At 66.4% G+C, this 16205-nt stretch overlaps 1 protein-coding gene across 2 annotated transcripts; it reads right to left on the reverse strand.

Annotated features, from left to right (window-relative positions):
* Positions 1-534: 534 nt before the first annotated feature.
* Positions 535-15546, reverse strand: SLC6A18 (solute carrier family 6 member 18). 2 transcript variants are annotated; one of them, XM_019982655.2, is made up of 12 exons: positions 15323-15546; positions 10706-10846; positions 9971-10108; positions 9327-9508; positions 7478-7588; positions 6612-6724; positions 5762-5890; positions 4341-4497; positions 3390-3594; positions 3021-3180; positions 1823-1985; positions 535-821 (listed from the first exon to the last, which is right to left on the reverse strand). In XM_019982655.2, the coding sequence occupies exons 1-12, from the start codon at positions 15480-15482 to the stop codon at positions 630-632; spliced, it is 1851 nt and encodes a 616-aa protein (XP_019838214.2). In that variant the 5' UTR covers positions 15483-15546; the 3' UTR covers positions 535-629. The 2 variants fall into 2 exon arrangements, with proteins under 2 accessions (XP_019838214.2, XP_070630997.1); XM_070774896.1 differs by lacking the exon at positions 7478-7588.
* Between the last annotated feature and the right edge of the window lie 659 nt (positions 15547-16205).

The raw sequence follows: 16205 nt of genomic DNA on the forward strand, positions 1-16205 counted from the left end.
CTTCCCTTCCCTCCTTGACTTGAAAGTCTCAGAAGAGTAAAGGGCAGTGTGTCTAAGCTAAGCCTGCGAAGAGCCAGCATCTCAGTTAGCATCTCAGTGCCCCAGCTCCCTGGCCTTTGGGGAGGAGGGAGCGCCCCATGCTTCTGGGATGATTGTCTGTGCACCAGGTGCCCTGAGGTCCCCATCACGCACACCCAGGGTAGACCCTCCCTGGGACCAGGGCTCAGGTAGAGAAAGGTCCTTATGTGGGGCTGGGCCTCCATCCCAGCCCTGCGGCGTTCCTTGCAGATGGCCCTGCCTCACGCTGTCCATCTGCTGTGGGGTGCGGGTGGGCCTTCCCAGACCCCCTTCCCCCTACCACCAGCGTTTTGCCCGTGGACTCAGTGCACGGCCTCCCCGAGGGCCCCATGCAGAACCACCAGCCACAGGGCCCAGGAGGCGGACAATGGGCTTGGGCCATTTGGAGAGGAGCGTGGACTGACATGCGAGTCGGGCGGTGCCGTGAGCGGGTCCGGAGGGCACGACAGTGTCGGGAACAATGACCACGGGCCCTCGGGGCCAAGCGTGCGTGTATTGGTGCTGCCCTGGCTGTGGCACAGGCAGGCCTCCCCGCCACCCTGGCCCCGTGCTCAGCAGGCCCTGCCGCCCCGGGGCTTTGGGCATCTGTCCTGCGGCGGGTCCCGCGTCTTCTGTCTGCACCGGGCGAGCAGCTGGCCCAGCGCCACCACCGGGACCCACAGGGTGGGCAGGAAGGACAGGAGCACACAGGCGGCCAGCACCCAGCCCGGGTAGGGCTTCTCCTGCCGCAAGGGGAACCGCTCCTGCAGGACACGAGGCCTGAGAGGGGCATCCGGGAAGCAGACAGGTCGCCCCACGCGCACTCCCTGTGTAGAGGAGGCTGGCCCTCGGCCCCAGGGGCCATGAGCGTGGGGGGCAGCTCAGCCCGTCTTCTCCTCTATCGGGGCCCCTAGGGCGGGTGGAGGGAAAGGCACCTGGCCAGGGCCGCTCCCTGGCAGTGGGCACCTGGGCAGCTGAAGTTTCGGGGACTTGGCCTGCCAAGCCACCTGTGGGGTTAGGCTCCGAGAGGCAGGCTGGGGACCTGGGGTGCCGCGTTCTGGAGAGAGCCACCCTGGACCACCCGAAGGGCTGCTCGGTCCTGGGGTTGACCGCTGGGCCTGGTCAGACTCCGTGCTCCCTCCGTGAGGGGAGCACCACCCGCCCGATCTCAGGCCCGTGGTCACTGTAACAGGGCGGGCGCCCACAGAAGGTGGCGCCATTCCTCCTATGCCCGTCTGGCCGTGTGGGGCAGCTGCTTTCTGGGGAGATTTTAGAACCAGCTGCGTCCACACCCCGGAGAAGGGGCGGCTCTGAGCTGGCAGATGGAAAGCAGGCTGGTGGAGCTCATGGGCTCAGCGCGCAGCCTGGGGCCAAGAGCTGGCTCCAGAGTCCAGGCCACACCCTGTGCTTTGCCTGTCTCGGTGGCGGGTCCCATCTGAGACTGGCCAGGCGTCTGCAGAGCCGGCCCCATGGCCCCCATCCCCGGGGGAGGGGCTGCATGGGCCCACGGGGTCACCAGAGTGTGGAGCCTGCACTGCCCTCCCGCTGCTGACCGAGGCCTGCACCCAAGGTCAGCCCCAAGGTCGCTGGGGCTGCCGGAGTCAGCACCGATGCCCCAGGGGACATCAAGGGCCAGGGACCTGGGGTCTCAGGGAAAAAGCAGCCTGCGTGGGCCCCGGCGCACAGATGTCCCTGGTGGGCACCGGGGAGGGGAGTGAGGCTGGGTCTTGGGCCCTGGGGTCATCCCCCTACCCAAAGGACTTACGTATCGGGGGTTCCAGGCCTTGTAGTGCGGTGGCGAGCTGGCCAGGAGGGCAACATAGGCCAGGAAGATGGTCAGCAGCAGCAGGGGGCTCACGACCTTCCAGGTTGCCCGCCAGTAGAAGCCGGGCCGCCTCCCGGTCATCCAGGCTATGTCGTCGCAGAACCTGCCGCAGAGCCTGGGCTCAGTCCCCATCCGCTCGGCCGGCAGCCTTTGTCCACCAGGATGCGGCCCAAGGGACTGTCCCCACCTCCACTCTGACCTCTGTCCCTTGTCTTCCCGAGTGGCCCCTGGATGAGGCAGCCGTCTGGGTTCTGGTGAGGACCCGCCCCACCCCCAGGTCAATGGATGGGAAAGGCCCGAGGGGTCGCGGAGCCCAGTCCAGGGAGCAGCAGGACCTGTGGGTCTGGCCCCGGTTGGGGAGTTCCAGCTCTGTGAGCGTAGCTGAGGGGGACGCGACACCTGACTGGGGTCCCAGGGCAGGAACAGAGGCCCAGGATGTGCAGCGGCCCCGGCACACACGGGAGGGGGTTGGAGCTGCTCCGGACCCCGCCCCAGGGCCCTTCCTGTCCCCGCCCCTCCCAGGTCTCCTCCGCAGGGCACCTGAGGGTCCCCTTCTGAGACCGCGTGGCCCCCCAAGTCCAGGGGTGCACTGTCCCCCACACCACTGCTGGCTCTGTGGGCGTGTCCCCTGGGGACGAGCCCGCTGTCCCTCTGCCCGTAGAGCAGCATCGAGGCTCGCATTCAGGGCCTCTCAGGAGCTCTTAGAACAAAGGTCGGGGTCACAACCTCTAGGGTCCCTATCTGGGCAGGGTGACAGGTGAGTGCAGGGGTGTGTGTGTGTGTGCAAGTGTGAGTTCAGGTGTGAGTGCGGTTGTGCCTCGGGCCTGGGCCAGGTGAGGGTGGTAGAATGTGGCTGGGTCTCCTCGGAGGCCTCCAGGGGAGGTTGGCTCTTGGCGCTTTGGGCAGGCCCTCCTGCCCTGGGGTCCACCTGCGCTTGGACGCTGGGAGCTCCCGCAGGTGGCTGGAGACCACTGTTAGTCATGGGCCTCCGCATAGCCAGGCGGTGGTGCCAGGCTACGCCTGTGGACAGGTTCGCTGGGGGGACCTCAGATGGCCCGTGTCACCCACCGCTGCCTGAGGCCCACTCAGGGACCACGGGACGCCGGGAGCAGAGGGGCGGGCCAGGCGGCTGACTCACCGCTTCATCCCATAAACGTAAGCGACCCCGACCACCTCGAAGAAGGCCAGGAGGATCAGGTTCAGGGCCGCGGCGTACTGGTCGAAGATCTCCAGCCAGTAGCTCCCCGACCGCAGCGTGAAGCAGGTGGCCGTGAAGAAGCACAGCAGGCAGGCCAGGCCTGGACATGACCCGTCAGGCGTCTCCGGTGCCCTGCCGTGTGCCCGGCACCATGGCCTGGAGGACACCCTCGGGGGCCATGCGGGACACAGTGCCCGCCCGTGCTCCCTGGCCCTCGGGGGGTCAGCCTGAGCTGCCGGGACCAGCCCTCAAGCCCCCGTGGGGGAGGCTCATCTGACATCTGGTGAGGAGGCCTGGCTGTGCACTCACCTGTCAGCACCTCCTTGGGGACCCTTCTGGGCATGACCCCCAGGTCCAGGAGCGGCGTGATGATGCTCTCCATGTTCCCGAACATGGACGACAGGCCCAGGCTGAAGAGCATCCCGAAGAAGAGCACAGCCCAGACCGGCGCGCCGGGCATGTGGAGCACGGCCTCCGTGAAGACGATGAAGGCCAGGCCCGTGCCCGAGGCACTCTGCAACATGGCGCAGGTGTGCCAGCACGCCCCCGGGACACACACGTGTGCCAGCACACCCCCGGGACACGCGTGTGCCAGCACACCCCTGGGACACACGCGTGGGCGAGCACCCCCCTCGGGACACACACGTGTGCCAGCACGCCCCTGGGACACGTGTGTGCCAGCATGCCCCCCAGGACACACACGTGTGCCAGCATTCCCCCCAAGGACACACGCGTGTGCCAGCACGCCCCTGGGACATGTGTGTGCCAGCATTCCCCCCCAGGACACACGCGTGTGCCAGCAGGGGCCACGCCAGGACGCACACCCACCCTCACGCTCCCTGCTGGAAGGCCAGGGTGCCCTCCTGGGTCAGGCAGAGGTGACCCTGCCCCGTCCGGGCCATGTTACCACATACTGTGGGTGCACCTCTGCGGGGAGGTGCCCTGTCCCCTAAATCACCTGCGGCGGGGGACGCGCGCCCCCGGGCTGGGGCTCAGGAGCCCATTCAACAGCTTCCCGCAGGGGCCTGCCCACCTCCAGTCACTGTCCCTGCCCCACGTCGGCCAGCCATGGCCTGGCTCGAGGCTGTGCTCACGCCCCTCTCCCTGGACTCTGGGTAGCCCCAAGGCCCGCTCGCCCCGTCTGGACCCCACCTGCAGAGCAGGGCCTGTTGGAGGCACTGCGTTTAGGCCCCAGGGCTCAGCCCTGACCCCAGGTCAACGCCTGCAGCCTCCTGCAGCCGCACCATGGCCCCTGCGCACCTTGTCCAGGAAGTCCTCCAGGCGGCAGGCCTCCAGGGGGAGCCCGGCCACCTGAGCCGGCTGTGAGGCGTTCAGACGCGCCAGGGCCACAGTGTAGGTGTCCCTGGACACGCTCTGCTCCGGCAGGTCGAAGGCGTTGATGAGGTGGAGGATGTTTCTGCGGGGGCAGGGACGCTGGGTGAGTGGCCCCGGAGGGGCGGGCTCTGGGGGGCGCCCGGGGTCTTGTACACATGTGGGGGACACAGGCTATCCAGCTTCTAGGGCCAGGGTACAAAGAGGCCACACAGCCTCCTGCCCCCTGGCCTGTGGGCTCCAGCCTCCTCCGCAGGGGTGGCCTCAAGCTCCTCACACCTCCACGTCCGACTCGGGGCTCACGGCTCAGACTGTTCACTAGAACATGCTTGGCACCTCGCCCTGCAGAGTCCCGAAGCCTTTTGCAGAGGTGGCTGGGGTGGCTGACATGCCCATTCCTGCCAGGCCCCGGGACGCTTTGCCCCTAGGGCCGTGGACGAGCCTCTCAGAGGCTGGCTGGGGCCGTGGCTCTCCCGTGCGTGTGCGTTCCGTCCGTTCCGTCTGTGATTCTGCTGTGTCGGGGTGGCCTAGTGACCCTGGCGCAGCAAGAAGGTGGTGACGCTGCCCAAGGTGCAGCCGTAGGGGAGCCGGTGTTGGCCACTCTGGTTTTGTTCTCTGGGCATCTGGGGGGAGCGGTGGGAAGAGCTGGCCCGTGGTGGGACGCTGCTTCCTGGGACGCAGTGGACGCTGCGGCCACTGCGGCCTCTTGGGGTCTCCGAGCCGCGCACGTGCTCTGCTGTGCCTGGGGTGCGGGTGGCTGCCCTTCCTCCCCCGCGTGGCCAGGGTGGTCATGGCAGGCATTCCCCTGTGCCCTGCCAACACTGCCCACGAGTCCATCATCCACAAGCTGCCCTGGACCTCCAGCAGCAGGCGGAGGGCGGGCTTGTGCCCCTCTGGTGGGGCTCTCCCGGGAACCTGCATTGGGAGGCCATCCGTCCCATGCGGTGACTTCCCCCGTGGGGCCGTCCTCACTGGGCCGGCTCCAGGACTGTGGTGAGAGATGACCACAGCCTGGGCGACTGGAAGCCGCAGGACGTGTGACCTCCTAGCTCTGGAGCAGGGAGTCCAAGACGAGGCGTGGGCAGGGCTGGGGTCGCCCGCGGCCCAGGGGAGGGCCCCGGGTGTGCGCCGTGGCCGCCTCCCTGTAGCCCCCGCTCCTCCTCCGTGTCTGCGTGTGCCCCCCCTCCCGTCAGGATACCGGCTGTTGGCCGGGGGCCCATCCTGTCCACAACTCCCTCATCGGAACCTGTCTTCCTGGCCAAGACCCAACCTCCAGCTCGGGTCCTGCCCATGGTTCCAGGCGGACCGCCCCCATCCCTGACTCCTCAGCGCCCAAGGGCCCCGCTCACCGGTCCAGGCACCGCCCGTGGTCGCTGGCTGCCTTGAACCCCAAGACAGAAAAGACAGCGATGGACGCGTAGAGGGACGTCATGCTGTTCACCAGCGCGATGCTCACCGCGTCCCTCCTGCAGTTGTTCCTGTGCAGACGCGCGGCCTTAGGGCCCCAGGGAGGAGGCCTGGGGCAGGGCGCCGCCTCTCAGGGCCCTCCCCACCACCCCCGCCCGGGACCCCAGCTCGAGGCGGCAGCTGGTGCCAACCCTCAGGGCCCGTCTCCTCTGCGGCCTCGGGGCAGGAGCGAGCTGGGGGCCCTGGGTGTGGGTGCCTGGTCTCCAGGTGAGAAACGCACAGTGGCTGCCGTGCAAGGGTGGAGGCAGAAGCACAGCAGGAGTGACCACTGGAGGCCCCTGGGCCCTCCGCCCCCCGCGCGCCCGCTGCCCTCATGGACCCGCGCGGAGGCTGCTGTCAGCACGTCATCGCTCATGCCATGTTTTATGACCCATGGGCAGGCTTGGGCGTCGTGAGGAGGCGGGCGCCCGGGCGTCTAAGTGCCCGGGAGGCTGACACAGTCTGTATTTCTGCTTTTATGGCCACGTGTGTCACACGGGCAGCCCCAGGTTATAGCCTTGTTCCTGGCTTTGATGACCCCAGTTCCCTTCCGGCAGCTGCTCCAGAACTTGCTGCAAGCTGCTTCAGAGGGCGGCAGCCTCCCGGCCCTCGGGGTGACTCAGTGATTGCCAGAACCCCAGAGGTGCTTATCAGAGGCTCACACCGGTTGACCCCGCGTTCCAGGAAGGATGTCACAACAAGCTGCTCGGCATGCCCTCCGCAGCACAGCCCCTGGCCCCAGCCCCAGCCTACCTGGGTGGGTTGTAGCTGGCGAAAGCGATGTGTCCTCCCAAGGCGAGGGACAGGGAGAAGAATATCTGGGTGGCGGCGTCCAGCCACACCCGGGGGTTCTGTAGGACCCGCAGCTGGAGGGGAATGGGGACCTGTGGTCGCAGACAGGCCCCCAGCCTGGTGCTCCTGGTCAAGACTGCCCAGCATCCCCGGGATGCTCCCACGAGCCGTGTGCCCACCCAGGCCCCGAGACAGCTTGGGACCACTCGTGAGGAGCGCGTGTGATGACACGGGCAGTCCGGGCTCCCTGCTTTGATGCGGAATGCCCCCTGGGCCCATCCACAGGAGGACGACCCTCTCGGGGCTGGGAGTCAGATCCGGGTCGGTTCAGCTCCCTGCAGGCTAGGGGTTTCGAGGACTCGCGGGCCAGGCGGGGCCCCCTGCACACAGGGCCTGGTGTTCCCACTGGGGAACCCACAGACCCCACCCACGTGCCCAGCAAGGGGCCCAGCCTGGGAGACTGAGGGTGCTAAGCTGTGCAGCCTCTGGGGCTCCAGAGACCATGGGATGGCCCCGTGGCTCCTCTCCTGGCGGGCTCGTGTTCCTGGACAAGCCCCTCAGAGACGTGGGGTCTGGGACCCTGCGGGGGACACCGAGGTCCCCACCAGGCGTCTCTCCTGCACCCCCATTTCACACGCCCCTGCATCCCAGCCCGCGTTCTCTGCTCCCCGCCCTCCAAACCTGACCCCTGAGACGCCGGACCGCCCCTCCCTGTGGCCATCTCTGCTCCCTTGGCTGAGGGTGGGAGGGTCCAGGCTGGGGGGGCCCGGCTTGTTTGTTTCCTGAGCCTGGGCCTGTGGGGGAGCTTGGGTGTGGGGCCCACTTACGTCAGGGGTGAACAGGTAGGTCAGTCCTTGCATCGCCCCGGGCAGCGTGAGCCCTCTGACCAGGAAGACCGTGAGCACCAGGTAAGGAAACAGGGCCGTGAAATAAATGGCCTGAAAAGGCCAGTCATCAGTCTCCTCTGCATCCACTCCTGAGTCAGCGGGGCTCAGGAGCGGCCTTGGGCCACTGCCGGGTCGTGGGGTCTGACTGGAGACAGCGGGCGGCGGGCCCCAGTCACGCTCAGGGGCTTGGGCTGCCCCGAGGCTCACGCGAGGGTTCTACCGCGGTGGGCAGTGGCCTCCCTCTGGTCCACAGGCCCCTCCTCCTTCTATGCTGAGGCCCCAGAGGGCCTCTTCATGGGGTCTGTGGGGCGCACACCTGCCCACACGCTCTCCCCGAGCAGGACCAGTCCCCAGTTCTTTCAGGGCTGGGGAGGGTCTGCGCACATAGCGTCTGCAAAAAATTAAATCGGCAAACGGGGACCCTTCCCCCTGAGCCCAGACCCCAAATGCAGACACGGTGCGGCCACCCAGGTCATCTTCAGGGACGTTCGTGCAGGACTATTTGGGTTTCTGGCTGGTTGGTTGGGTCTGAAATTCCAGTCTCCTCGAGCTTGGAGCCCCTCACCTGAGAGTAATTATCACCCCCACACGTTAACCGAAATACAGTACAGGAGCTCACACACACTCAGACCCGCAGACCTCCACAACCACCATCGGGAGGCCCCACAGAGACGCGTGGAGTGTAGTCACAGTTGAAGTCAGGACAAACGTAAAAAGTACCGGACTCATCCACGCCCGGGAGGAAGAGAAAAGTACCAGACTCATCCAAGCCCCGGAGGAAGAGGGATGGGCACTCATCCACGCCCGGGAGGAAGAGGGGTGGGCACTCATCCACGCCTGGGAGGAAGAGGGGTGGGCACTCATCCAAGCCCTGGAGGAAGAGGGGTGGGCAGCTGGAGCTGGGTGCAGTTTGAAAGGCAAACGTGGGAGGCACAGACTCAGGCTCCCCTGGTCCTCTCTGTGTGGAAGCGAGGTGACTTTCAGTATTTTTTCTCATTGCCTCAGTCTCTTTAAAAGATAATGCAGTGTTTAAAACAAAAATGCTGAGAATGTGGGTGTTCCCTAGGTGAAGATTCACCTCGCTCACTGCCGGGCCTGGGTTCAGTCCCTGATCGGTGACCTAAGACCCCACAGGCTGAGAGGCAAAGAAAAAAGGAAGTGCTGAGGCTGCGCTTGCTGCTTATGACGCTGTAGTGAAAGGTGTGATGGCAGCGTGGCCACTGGAGGGAGAGGGCGATGCTGAGGCCTCCTCTGTCGCCTGGCGCAGCGTTGCTGGGAGACAGAGTGGGCTGCAGCCCCAAATCCAACCACCGAGTTACAGCCGCCGAGCAAAGGACATAGAGAGGCGTCCAAAACACCTCAGAGAAAGAGCGGCACGAGAGCAAAGAGCAGAGGGGATGAGCAGAAAGGAAATACAAGGCGATGGGCCTCACCCAGCCAGATGGACAGCGCGGTCAGTGCAACCACCCCAAAGGAAGAAGACGGGGGCAGTCAGACTGGGGGCAAAAGTAAGAGCCAGCTGCGCGCTGTCTACCAGAATCACACTTTAAACACAAAGACCCAAACATACAAAAAGAAAAAGAGCTGGAAAAAAATTAATTCAGTCAAAGAAGCCAGAATGGCTGTTCTAACATCAGAGAGGATTTCAGTGCAGACTGTCACTGAGCCGAGGAGGTTCACCTCACGGTGAGAGGAGCCCAGCTCTCCAGGGACACGGACAGAACCTCTGAACCCCAGAGGCCGAGGAGATGAAGTGAGGAGGGGCCCGGGGGCGGGCTGCGCGGCTCACCTTCCCAGTGGTCTCGATGCCCCTGATGACGCACAGGTACACGACGGCCCAGGAGACGGCCAGGCAGACCAGCAGCCGCCACTGGACCGGGCCGCTGTCACCGATGTCGGCCGAGACGTTCAGGGTCCGCCGGTACCAGAAGTAGCTCACGGGGCTGCTGTCCCGGCACTCCTGCACGAGGCCTGGAGCCGGCAGGGCCCGCACAGGTGGGCCGCGGGCCACAGGGACCCGGCAGGACCCCGCCACCCTGGGAGCGGGCCCGGGGGGCTGGCTGCCAGGGGCCTCTGCAGCTGCTCAGCCTGTCCAGCAGGTGCCTAGCACGAGCTGGCACAGGGGGCCCGCGGGGACAGAGGCCCACCCGGGTTCATGAGCACACTTGAAAACCATGAGTACTCCCCACACCTGAGGTCTCCGCAGAGGGCATGCACTTGGGCTGGGGGGGTGTCCCCCTGAAGACCTAATTCAGGGGGATGAGCAGCCCAACCCACACACTTTTCCTTGCCAGGTGTGTGAGCAGCTTCGAGGGCCTGGGTGCTACTTGGTGAGGGGGGCCCGGGGTCCCACAGCAAACGGGCAAGCGCGGGGTAGCAGGACCCAGCTCCAGGGGGGCCGGCCACGCTGGGCATCTCTCCCAACAGCAGTACCTGTGCGGTTGAGGTCGAGCGGGCAGGCGCTCCAGGGCAGCGGGTGCTGGAAGGAGTTGAGGAGGTACCAGAGCACCCAGGTCAGGACGGTGTTGTAGTACAGGCTGACCAGGAAGGACACGGTGAAGCAGCCCAGCCCTGTGGGCACCGGGCACGGTCAGCGCCTTCCTGGGCGGCCCGATGGACCTCTTCGCGCCCAGCCTGTGTATCCGATCCCTGCGTCAACCCTGAGGCCCCTGCTGCCCGCCCGCTGGCTGGCACCCTCCTGGCTGGGCTTCAGCGGCCTGTCCGCCAGCCTCGGCCTGCTTCTAGGTGGGCCTTCGGGCAGCCCGAAGCCACCAGGCATGCCACAGGCCTGCCGGCGATGCTGGGGCCGTCTGCGGCAGAGCCCATCTCACGGGCACTCGGGGAACCAGGGCTGCCCTCTGCCCAGTCTCCCCAGGTGCCACGAGGTCCCAGGTCGCATGCACTCAGGGCCCCATGCACATGGACTGGGCACCGTGGGCCAGCGAGCTGCTGTTCTGGGGTGGACTCCTGCCTCCGCTGTCACGCCTGATTCCTGCCTTGGGGACCTGCGTGCCCGGGACCCCTGCACCTTCCGTTCCAAACCACCGGGCATGCACTGGTATGACGAGCGAACACCCAGCAAACACGCATGGCACGCGTAGACGCAGCCCCGCCCCCCCCCCCCCCCCACGGAGCAGCTGCAGGTCAGGGTCATGGGGGGGCACGTACCCATGCCCCCCAGATAGGGCGAGATGGCTGTCCACGCCCCGACGCTGCCCCTGCGCAGGCGCTGGCCGACAGCAAGCTCAATGTGGAACAGCGGGATGCCCTCGAAGGCCAGGGCGATGATGTAGGGGATGAGGAAGGCACCTGCAGAGACGCGGCTGTCAGTGGGCTCTGCCCTCTGCCCCGCCCAGCCTTGGTGAGGGTGACACAGGCCGCTGTGGGGGGGATAAGGAGAAGCATTCATGGCCACCGAGGGAGACAGCCCTGACGTCGGGGGTTTGCTTGTGTTAAAGCTGTAGTCCCCCACCCTCTGGGGCTGTGTGGGGTTCCCACTGACACATGGGCCGAGCTGCGTTCTCACTGGGGCCCTGACACCCCTGGTTCCCGGGCTCCTGGGACGGGGAGCTGGTCTGCTCATGGCAGGGCCTTGCAGGAGGTGGTCACCGGAGGTCCCCCGAGCTGTGCCCTGGGTTGAGGTGGGAAGCCCTTCCCAACCCTTCACCCCTGCTCGGACGCTGGGGTGCACACAGCAGGGTTGGCCTGGGTGCCGGGCCCCTCAGACAGAGCTGCCTCTCGGCAAGAACCTGAGGGCAGGCAGGCAGACACGGCGGGTCCCTTCTGCACCACGTGGATGGCGCGGGTCCCGGCGGGTGGCAGGGGGCCGGGCACCCCTGAGCCCGCAGGCCTGCTGGGGAGACACGGGTCCCCACAGGACGCTCCTGCACTGTCGGGAGGAGGACTGAGTGCCAGAGGCGGAATCGGCCCTGTGTGTGCCGTGGGAGTCTCAGCTGCACATCCTCTGTCCAGACCCTGGGAACCTGCCTGCCCTGGGCTGGCACGTGTGGCTGCTTCAGCGCTGCCTGGCTGACCGCAGCTGCTGCCTGCACGGGTCCAGGGGACCCCAGGGAGCAGCACAGACCATCAGGCCCTGACCAACAGCACAGGCTGCTGTGGGCACGGCTCTCCCCACTGTCCACGGGAAGCTTGGGTTCAGCTTCCAAGAGCCACTCCCTCGAACCAAGGCCCCGTGCTCTTCACCAGCACAGCTTCGTGCTGGCTTTTTCTATCACCATCCGAAGTGTGGATGCAGAGTCAGAACCCTGAGGGCAGCCAGGCCATGGAGCTCTTGGGCCATGTCGGCCTGACGGGCCGCCGGGGCCAGCATGTGGGCAGACGATGCGTCTCAGTGTCTCCCATGCAGCAGCAAAAAGGCAAAGTACATTAGAGACTTAAGTTCCAGGTGGAGCCCCAGAGGCCCTGGGATGGCCTCCCAGGGGCAGGAGGGCCCCTGCGGGCAGGGCTTGCAGCGGGGGCTGTGGCCGGGGGTCACCAGGGACCCGGGGTCCAGGTCACTGAGGGAGGTGCCCTCCTGAGGCACGCTCAGGCCCCAGGACGCACACCTTGCAGCATGGCGGAGGCAGACCTGGAACGGCCGCACGCCCAGGGCCTGAGCCCCACGTGTTTGAGCCACCATCCGGGAAGGGTGAGGCCTCCGGGCTGACTGGCCCTTGGCCCCCTTCCCCCGTCCCTGCCCGGTCTGAGGGGGAGGCCCTAGCTGGACGGGGTCCAGGTGGAGGCCTCAGGGGCTGGTTGAGGGCAGCGTGAGAGGGTCTGGCCCAAGGAGAGGTCTGGGGAGAGGGGACAGACAGGGAGGGGAGGGACGGGGGGCCTGGCCCGTGGCTGAGTCTCCCGGCTCTGGGGAGAGGGGGACAGGAGGCATTTCTGTGACCCGGTGCTGAGCAGTGTCCAGCCTGTGCGTCAGGCTCATTTCAGCCCCAACGCAACCACCGTGGGGACGGGGGCCCAGATCACAGGCCCGGCTGGGGTGCTGGGGGCCAGGCTTGGGGGCTCTACATCCGGGGGGTGCCCGCCCCCTCATGCTGACTCCAGGAGGAGCCAGTGGGGGTGGCGCGGGGCAGGCTTGTTTCTGCCAGACTACAAGGCAGGAGGAGAGCTGGTCCCCCTTTCGTGGACCCGGTGCTGGGGCCCCGGATCCGGGACGCTGCACTGAACTGAGAGGAGCGTGTCTGGTCCTGTCCTGGCTCGGCCCCCGAGCTCCCTAGGCGTGTCGGGGGGTCGGGCGAGGGGCTCAGCTTGTTGATGTCCTTCAGCCTCACCCAGCTGACCCCACAGGCCGGGAGCTGGAGGGGCAGGGCGACCCCACCCCTGGGACTCCCAGCCCGGCCCTCCCGCAGCGGCAGACTGAGAGTCACCAGCCAGCGGCCCAGGGTCCCGTCAAGGGCCTGCCTGGTGGAGGCACAGGAGGGGGCCGTGCTGGGGGGCCCGCCTCTGCATCGCTCCTGGACGGCATTCCTGGGTTGCACCCTTCATGATAAACCTGTAGACCTGAGTGTTTCCCCGAGCCATTCCAGCAAACCACTGAGTCTTAAGAGGGGTTGTGGGACCCCTTGAATTTGTAAAGAATCGGAAGAAGCCACGGTAACCTGGGGACCTGCTACTCCAGATTGGCATCTGAGGTTAGGGGGCGTCTTATGGGGCCGCCCTTAGCCTGTGCGGGCAGGCTAGGTTCTGGGGCACCCAGTCGGCGTCCACTGAGAACCAGAGGCCTGGTCAGTGTGGGGAAAGCCTCGCACATTCGGTGCTCCGGCCCCGAGAGCTGAAGGGCCACTGCAGAGCCGGTGACAAGGAATACACAGTCATCAGATGGCCGGCCGCTGTGTGCCGTCCCCTGTGGGCGGGTCTGGGCAGAGCCCGGGGGGTGCAGGGCATGGCACACAGCTGTTCAGTCCAGTAAGAAAAGATGCCTCTGGTCGGAACAGCGGCAAGGGCCTGTGGGCTGCTGAGAAACACGCCCGTGATCTTGAGGAAAGAGCCACGGGAGGATGGAAGGAGAGGGGCACACGGGGTGAGGGGAGACCTGCATCCCAAGCCCGTGGAGACCGCAGGGGCCAGGCCGGACACCCCACCGGACACGAGGCCCGACCCCCGGCCCGACCCCCGGCCCGCGCGCCACGGCTGCAGTCTATGCAGGAAGGCGGCGGCAGAGTTTAAAGGAAGAGCCGAGAGGGCTCACTCTGCTGGACACCAGGGCTCCACACTAAACCACAGGCCTCCAGGGCAGAGCAGGAATCGGGGCCTCTGCAGCTCCCTGGGGGACCCCCCGGCCACAGCCCGGGTTGGAGCCCTGCGGTCAGCAGCCGGGGTCAGCACCGGGCACTGTGCTTCCGCCTCCTCTGCTCGTTGCAGAGTGGAGCGTATGTGACGCCCCGGACGGCCCCGCGTCCACATCTGCTCAGCTCTGTGATGACGCTGCCTCCCTCCATGACGTGGAGGCACAGTCCTGACGTCAGGGGGTTGCAGGTGCGAACCAGGCGATGCCCTGTCTGCTTGTCACCTCCGCCCTGTCTCAGGGTCTCCAGAGGTGGTCAGAGCAGACGGAGAAGGGCCTCTCGCCGCGTGAGAAGCTTGTTTCGTGGCACTTGGTCGAGAGCTTCCAGCCTGGGAAAGCTGGATCCTGGACCCTACAGGCGTGTCTCGGAGCCCCGGGCATGGCGGGTGGCGCCCGCAGCCTCGATGTCTGGATGGAGGCAGAGGCGGTGTCCATGGGGCGGGGGCCCTGGGCCCCCACTCTGGCCGCTCTGGGTAGCGGGTCAGGCTGTAGGCAGTGCTGTGCTTGCAGGTGGCGGAGCCCCGTGCGTGGAGGGTCGCCGAGGCCCTGGCCTGGCACGACAGGCTTTGGGGGCTCTGGGCGCCCTGCTTCAGGTCTGCGCTGGCGCTCCAGGGAGCTCCATGCTCTCCACGCCGCGCTCACGGAGGTGCGGCCGCCCCCCACCCCAGACCCACGGAGGCTCTGGCGCCAGGGCAGCTGTTACAGAGGAATGTCTGGCCATTTGTCTGCATGTTCAGATTTTCCCACATGCCCCAGATCTTATCGTCAGGAAAAGGAGACCTCAAAGATGCCGTGTCTGCATGACCAGGAAGCTTGGTGGGCGGTGCTCATGCGGACTCTGCCTTCTGTGTTGATCCCCTGCTCCCCCATTTTGGGTGGAGATGGGCTGAATCCTCACCACCTCGGCCTCCCCGTCTCCGAGGCAGGAGGCTAGAGCCGCTGCCCTGCAGGGGACACTCGACCAGCACCTGCCTCGGCAGGGAGCTCCGCAGGCTCTAGGAAGCACAGGCCTCGGGGAAGCCTCGGGTCAGACACCACGATGGGGTGACTCTGCCCGGGAAGCCCCCTGCCCTGAGCCTGGGGACACAGCGAGCCACACCCCACGTCCATCCCCTGAGGGCAGCTGTCCACCTGGTCTGCGCCTCTTGTCCCCAACACCAGGTGTGACACCAACAGCTACGGGCCACTGAGCGAGGCGCCCCCGCCCAGTGGCTCCAGATGCTGCTGTGGGCTTCGTGCGGGAGCCTGGGTGCCCATCTCAGCTCCCCATGTGGCTGCGGCCCCCTGGCTGCCCTCTGGGGTCTGGTCAGTGAGGACACAGTGCTGGCGAGGGGGGCCCGGCGCCCTGACCCTGACGGAGCCTGGGCGGGCGGCCTGCTGAGCAGCACCGCAAAGCTGTCGCCAGCTGGGCTCCGGGGGACAGATCGCTGGGGGTGGGAGTTTCCACACCCCGGAGGCGGCGGTGGGGGGGGCATACCCAGGAGGCTCACCTCCCCCATGCGTCTGGCACAGGTACGGGAAGCGCCAGAGGTTGCCCAGGCCCACAGCGAAGCCCACGCAGCTCAGCAGGTACTGGAGTTTGTTGTCCCACGCTGGCCGCTCCTCCCCGCCGCCGTCCACAGGTTGGTCAGGCCCTGGGGTGCGCGCCATGCCTGCCACAGCCCGGAGCCTCCACAGCGGTAGGAAGTTGCCAGTCTCTGCCCTGTGGGTGTGCTTTTTTGTGATTTAAAGGAAAACCAGTGGAGCTGGTTAATCAGTAACAGCCCCTCCAACTGCGTGCCCCTCCCGACCCCGGACCCTCCCCCGCCCACTCCTGCCCAACGTCTGTGGCCGCCATCACCAACGCGAGAAGCTCAGGGGTTCCGAGGCTGGGGCCCACTTGCCTGTTCCATGGATGTTGTTCACTTTTAATAAACTTTCTGGAATAACTGCTGGCTCACGTGTGGCTGTCAGGAGCAGTTCCGAGCACCCATGGGCCCCCACTAGGCACCCTGCAGGCATCGACCAGCATCTCGGCTGACGCATGGACACGGCCATCCCAGGAGGGGCCCTGTCCCTCATGTGGCCGACCCCCGACGGCCTGCTTCTGCTCTCCCTCCCCGGAGAGGGACGTTGTGTAAGCGGTGTGAGCTGGGCTACAGGCCTTGGTCTCTGGAGACCCGCCTGGCGGGTGGTTATATGGCCTGTGGGGTGCTGTGTCCCCCATGCCCTGACCAGGGTGGCCGTGAGGAAGAGCTGCAATGAACATCTGCAACGGGATTTTGCGTGGACATGGGTGAATGCCCAAGTAGGGCTGCCAGGACAGCTGCTATGTTTACTTTTAAGCCAGTTATTTTCCAAAGATGTCCAGACCTCTCAGATGGCCTGAATGTG

This window comes from Bos indicus, chromosome 20, assembly GCF_029378745.1.
Source record: "Bos indicus isolate NIAB-ARS_2022 breed Sahiwal x Tharparkar chromosome 20, NIAB-ARS_B.indTharparkar_mat_pri_1.0, whole genome shotgun sequence".
NCBI lineage: Eukaryota > Metazoa > Chordata > Mammalia > Artiodactyla > Bovidae > Bos > Bos indicus.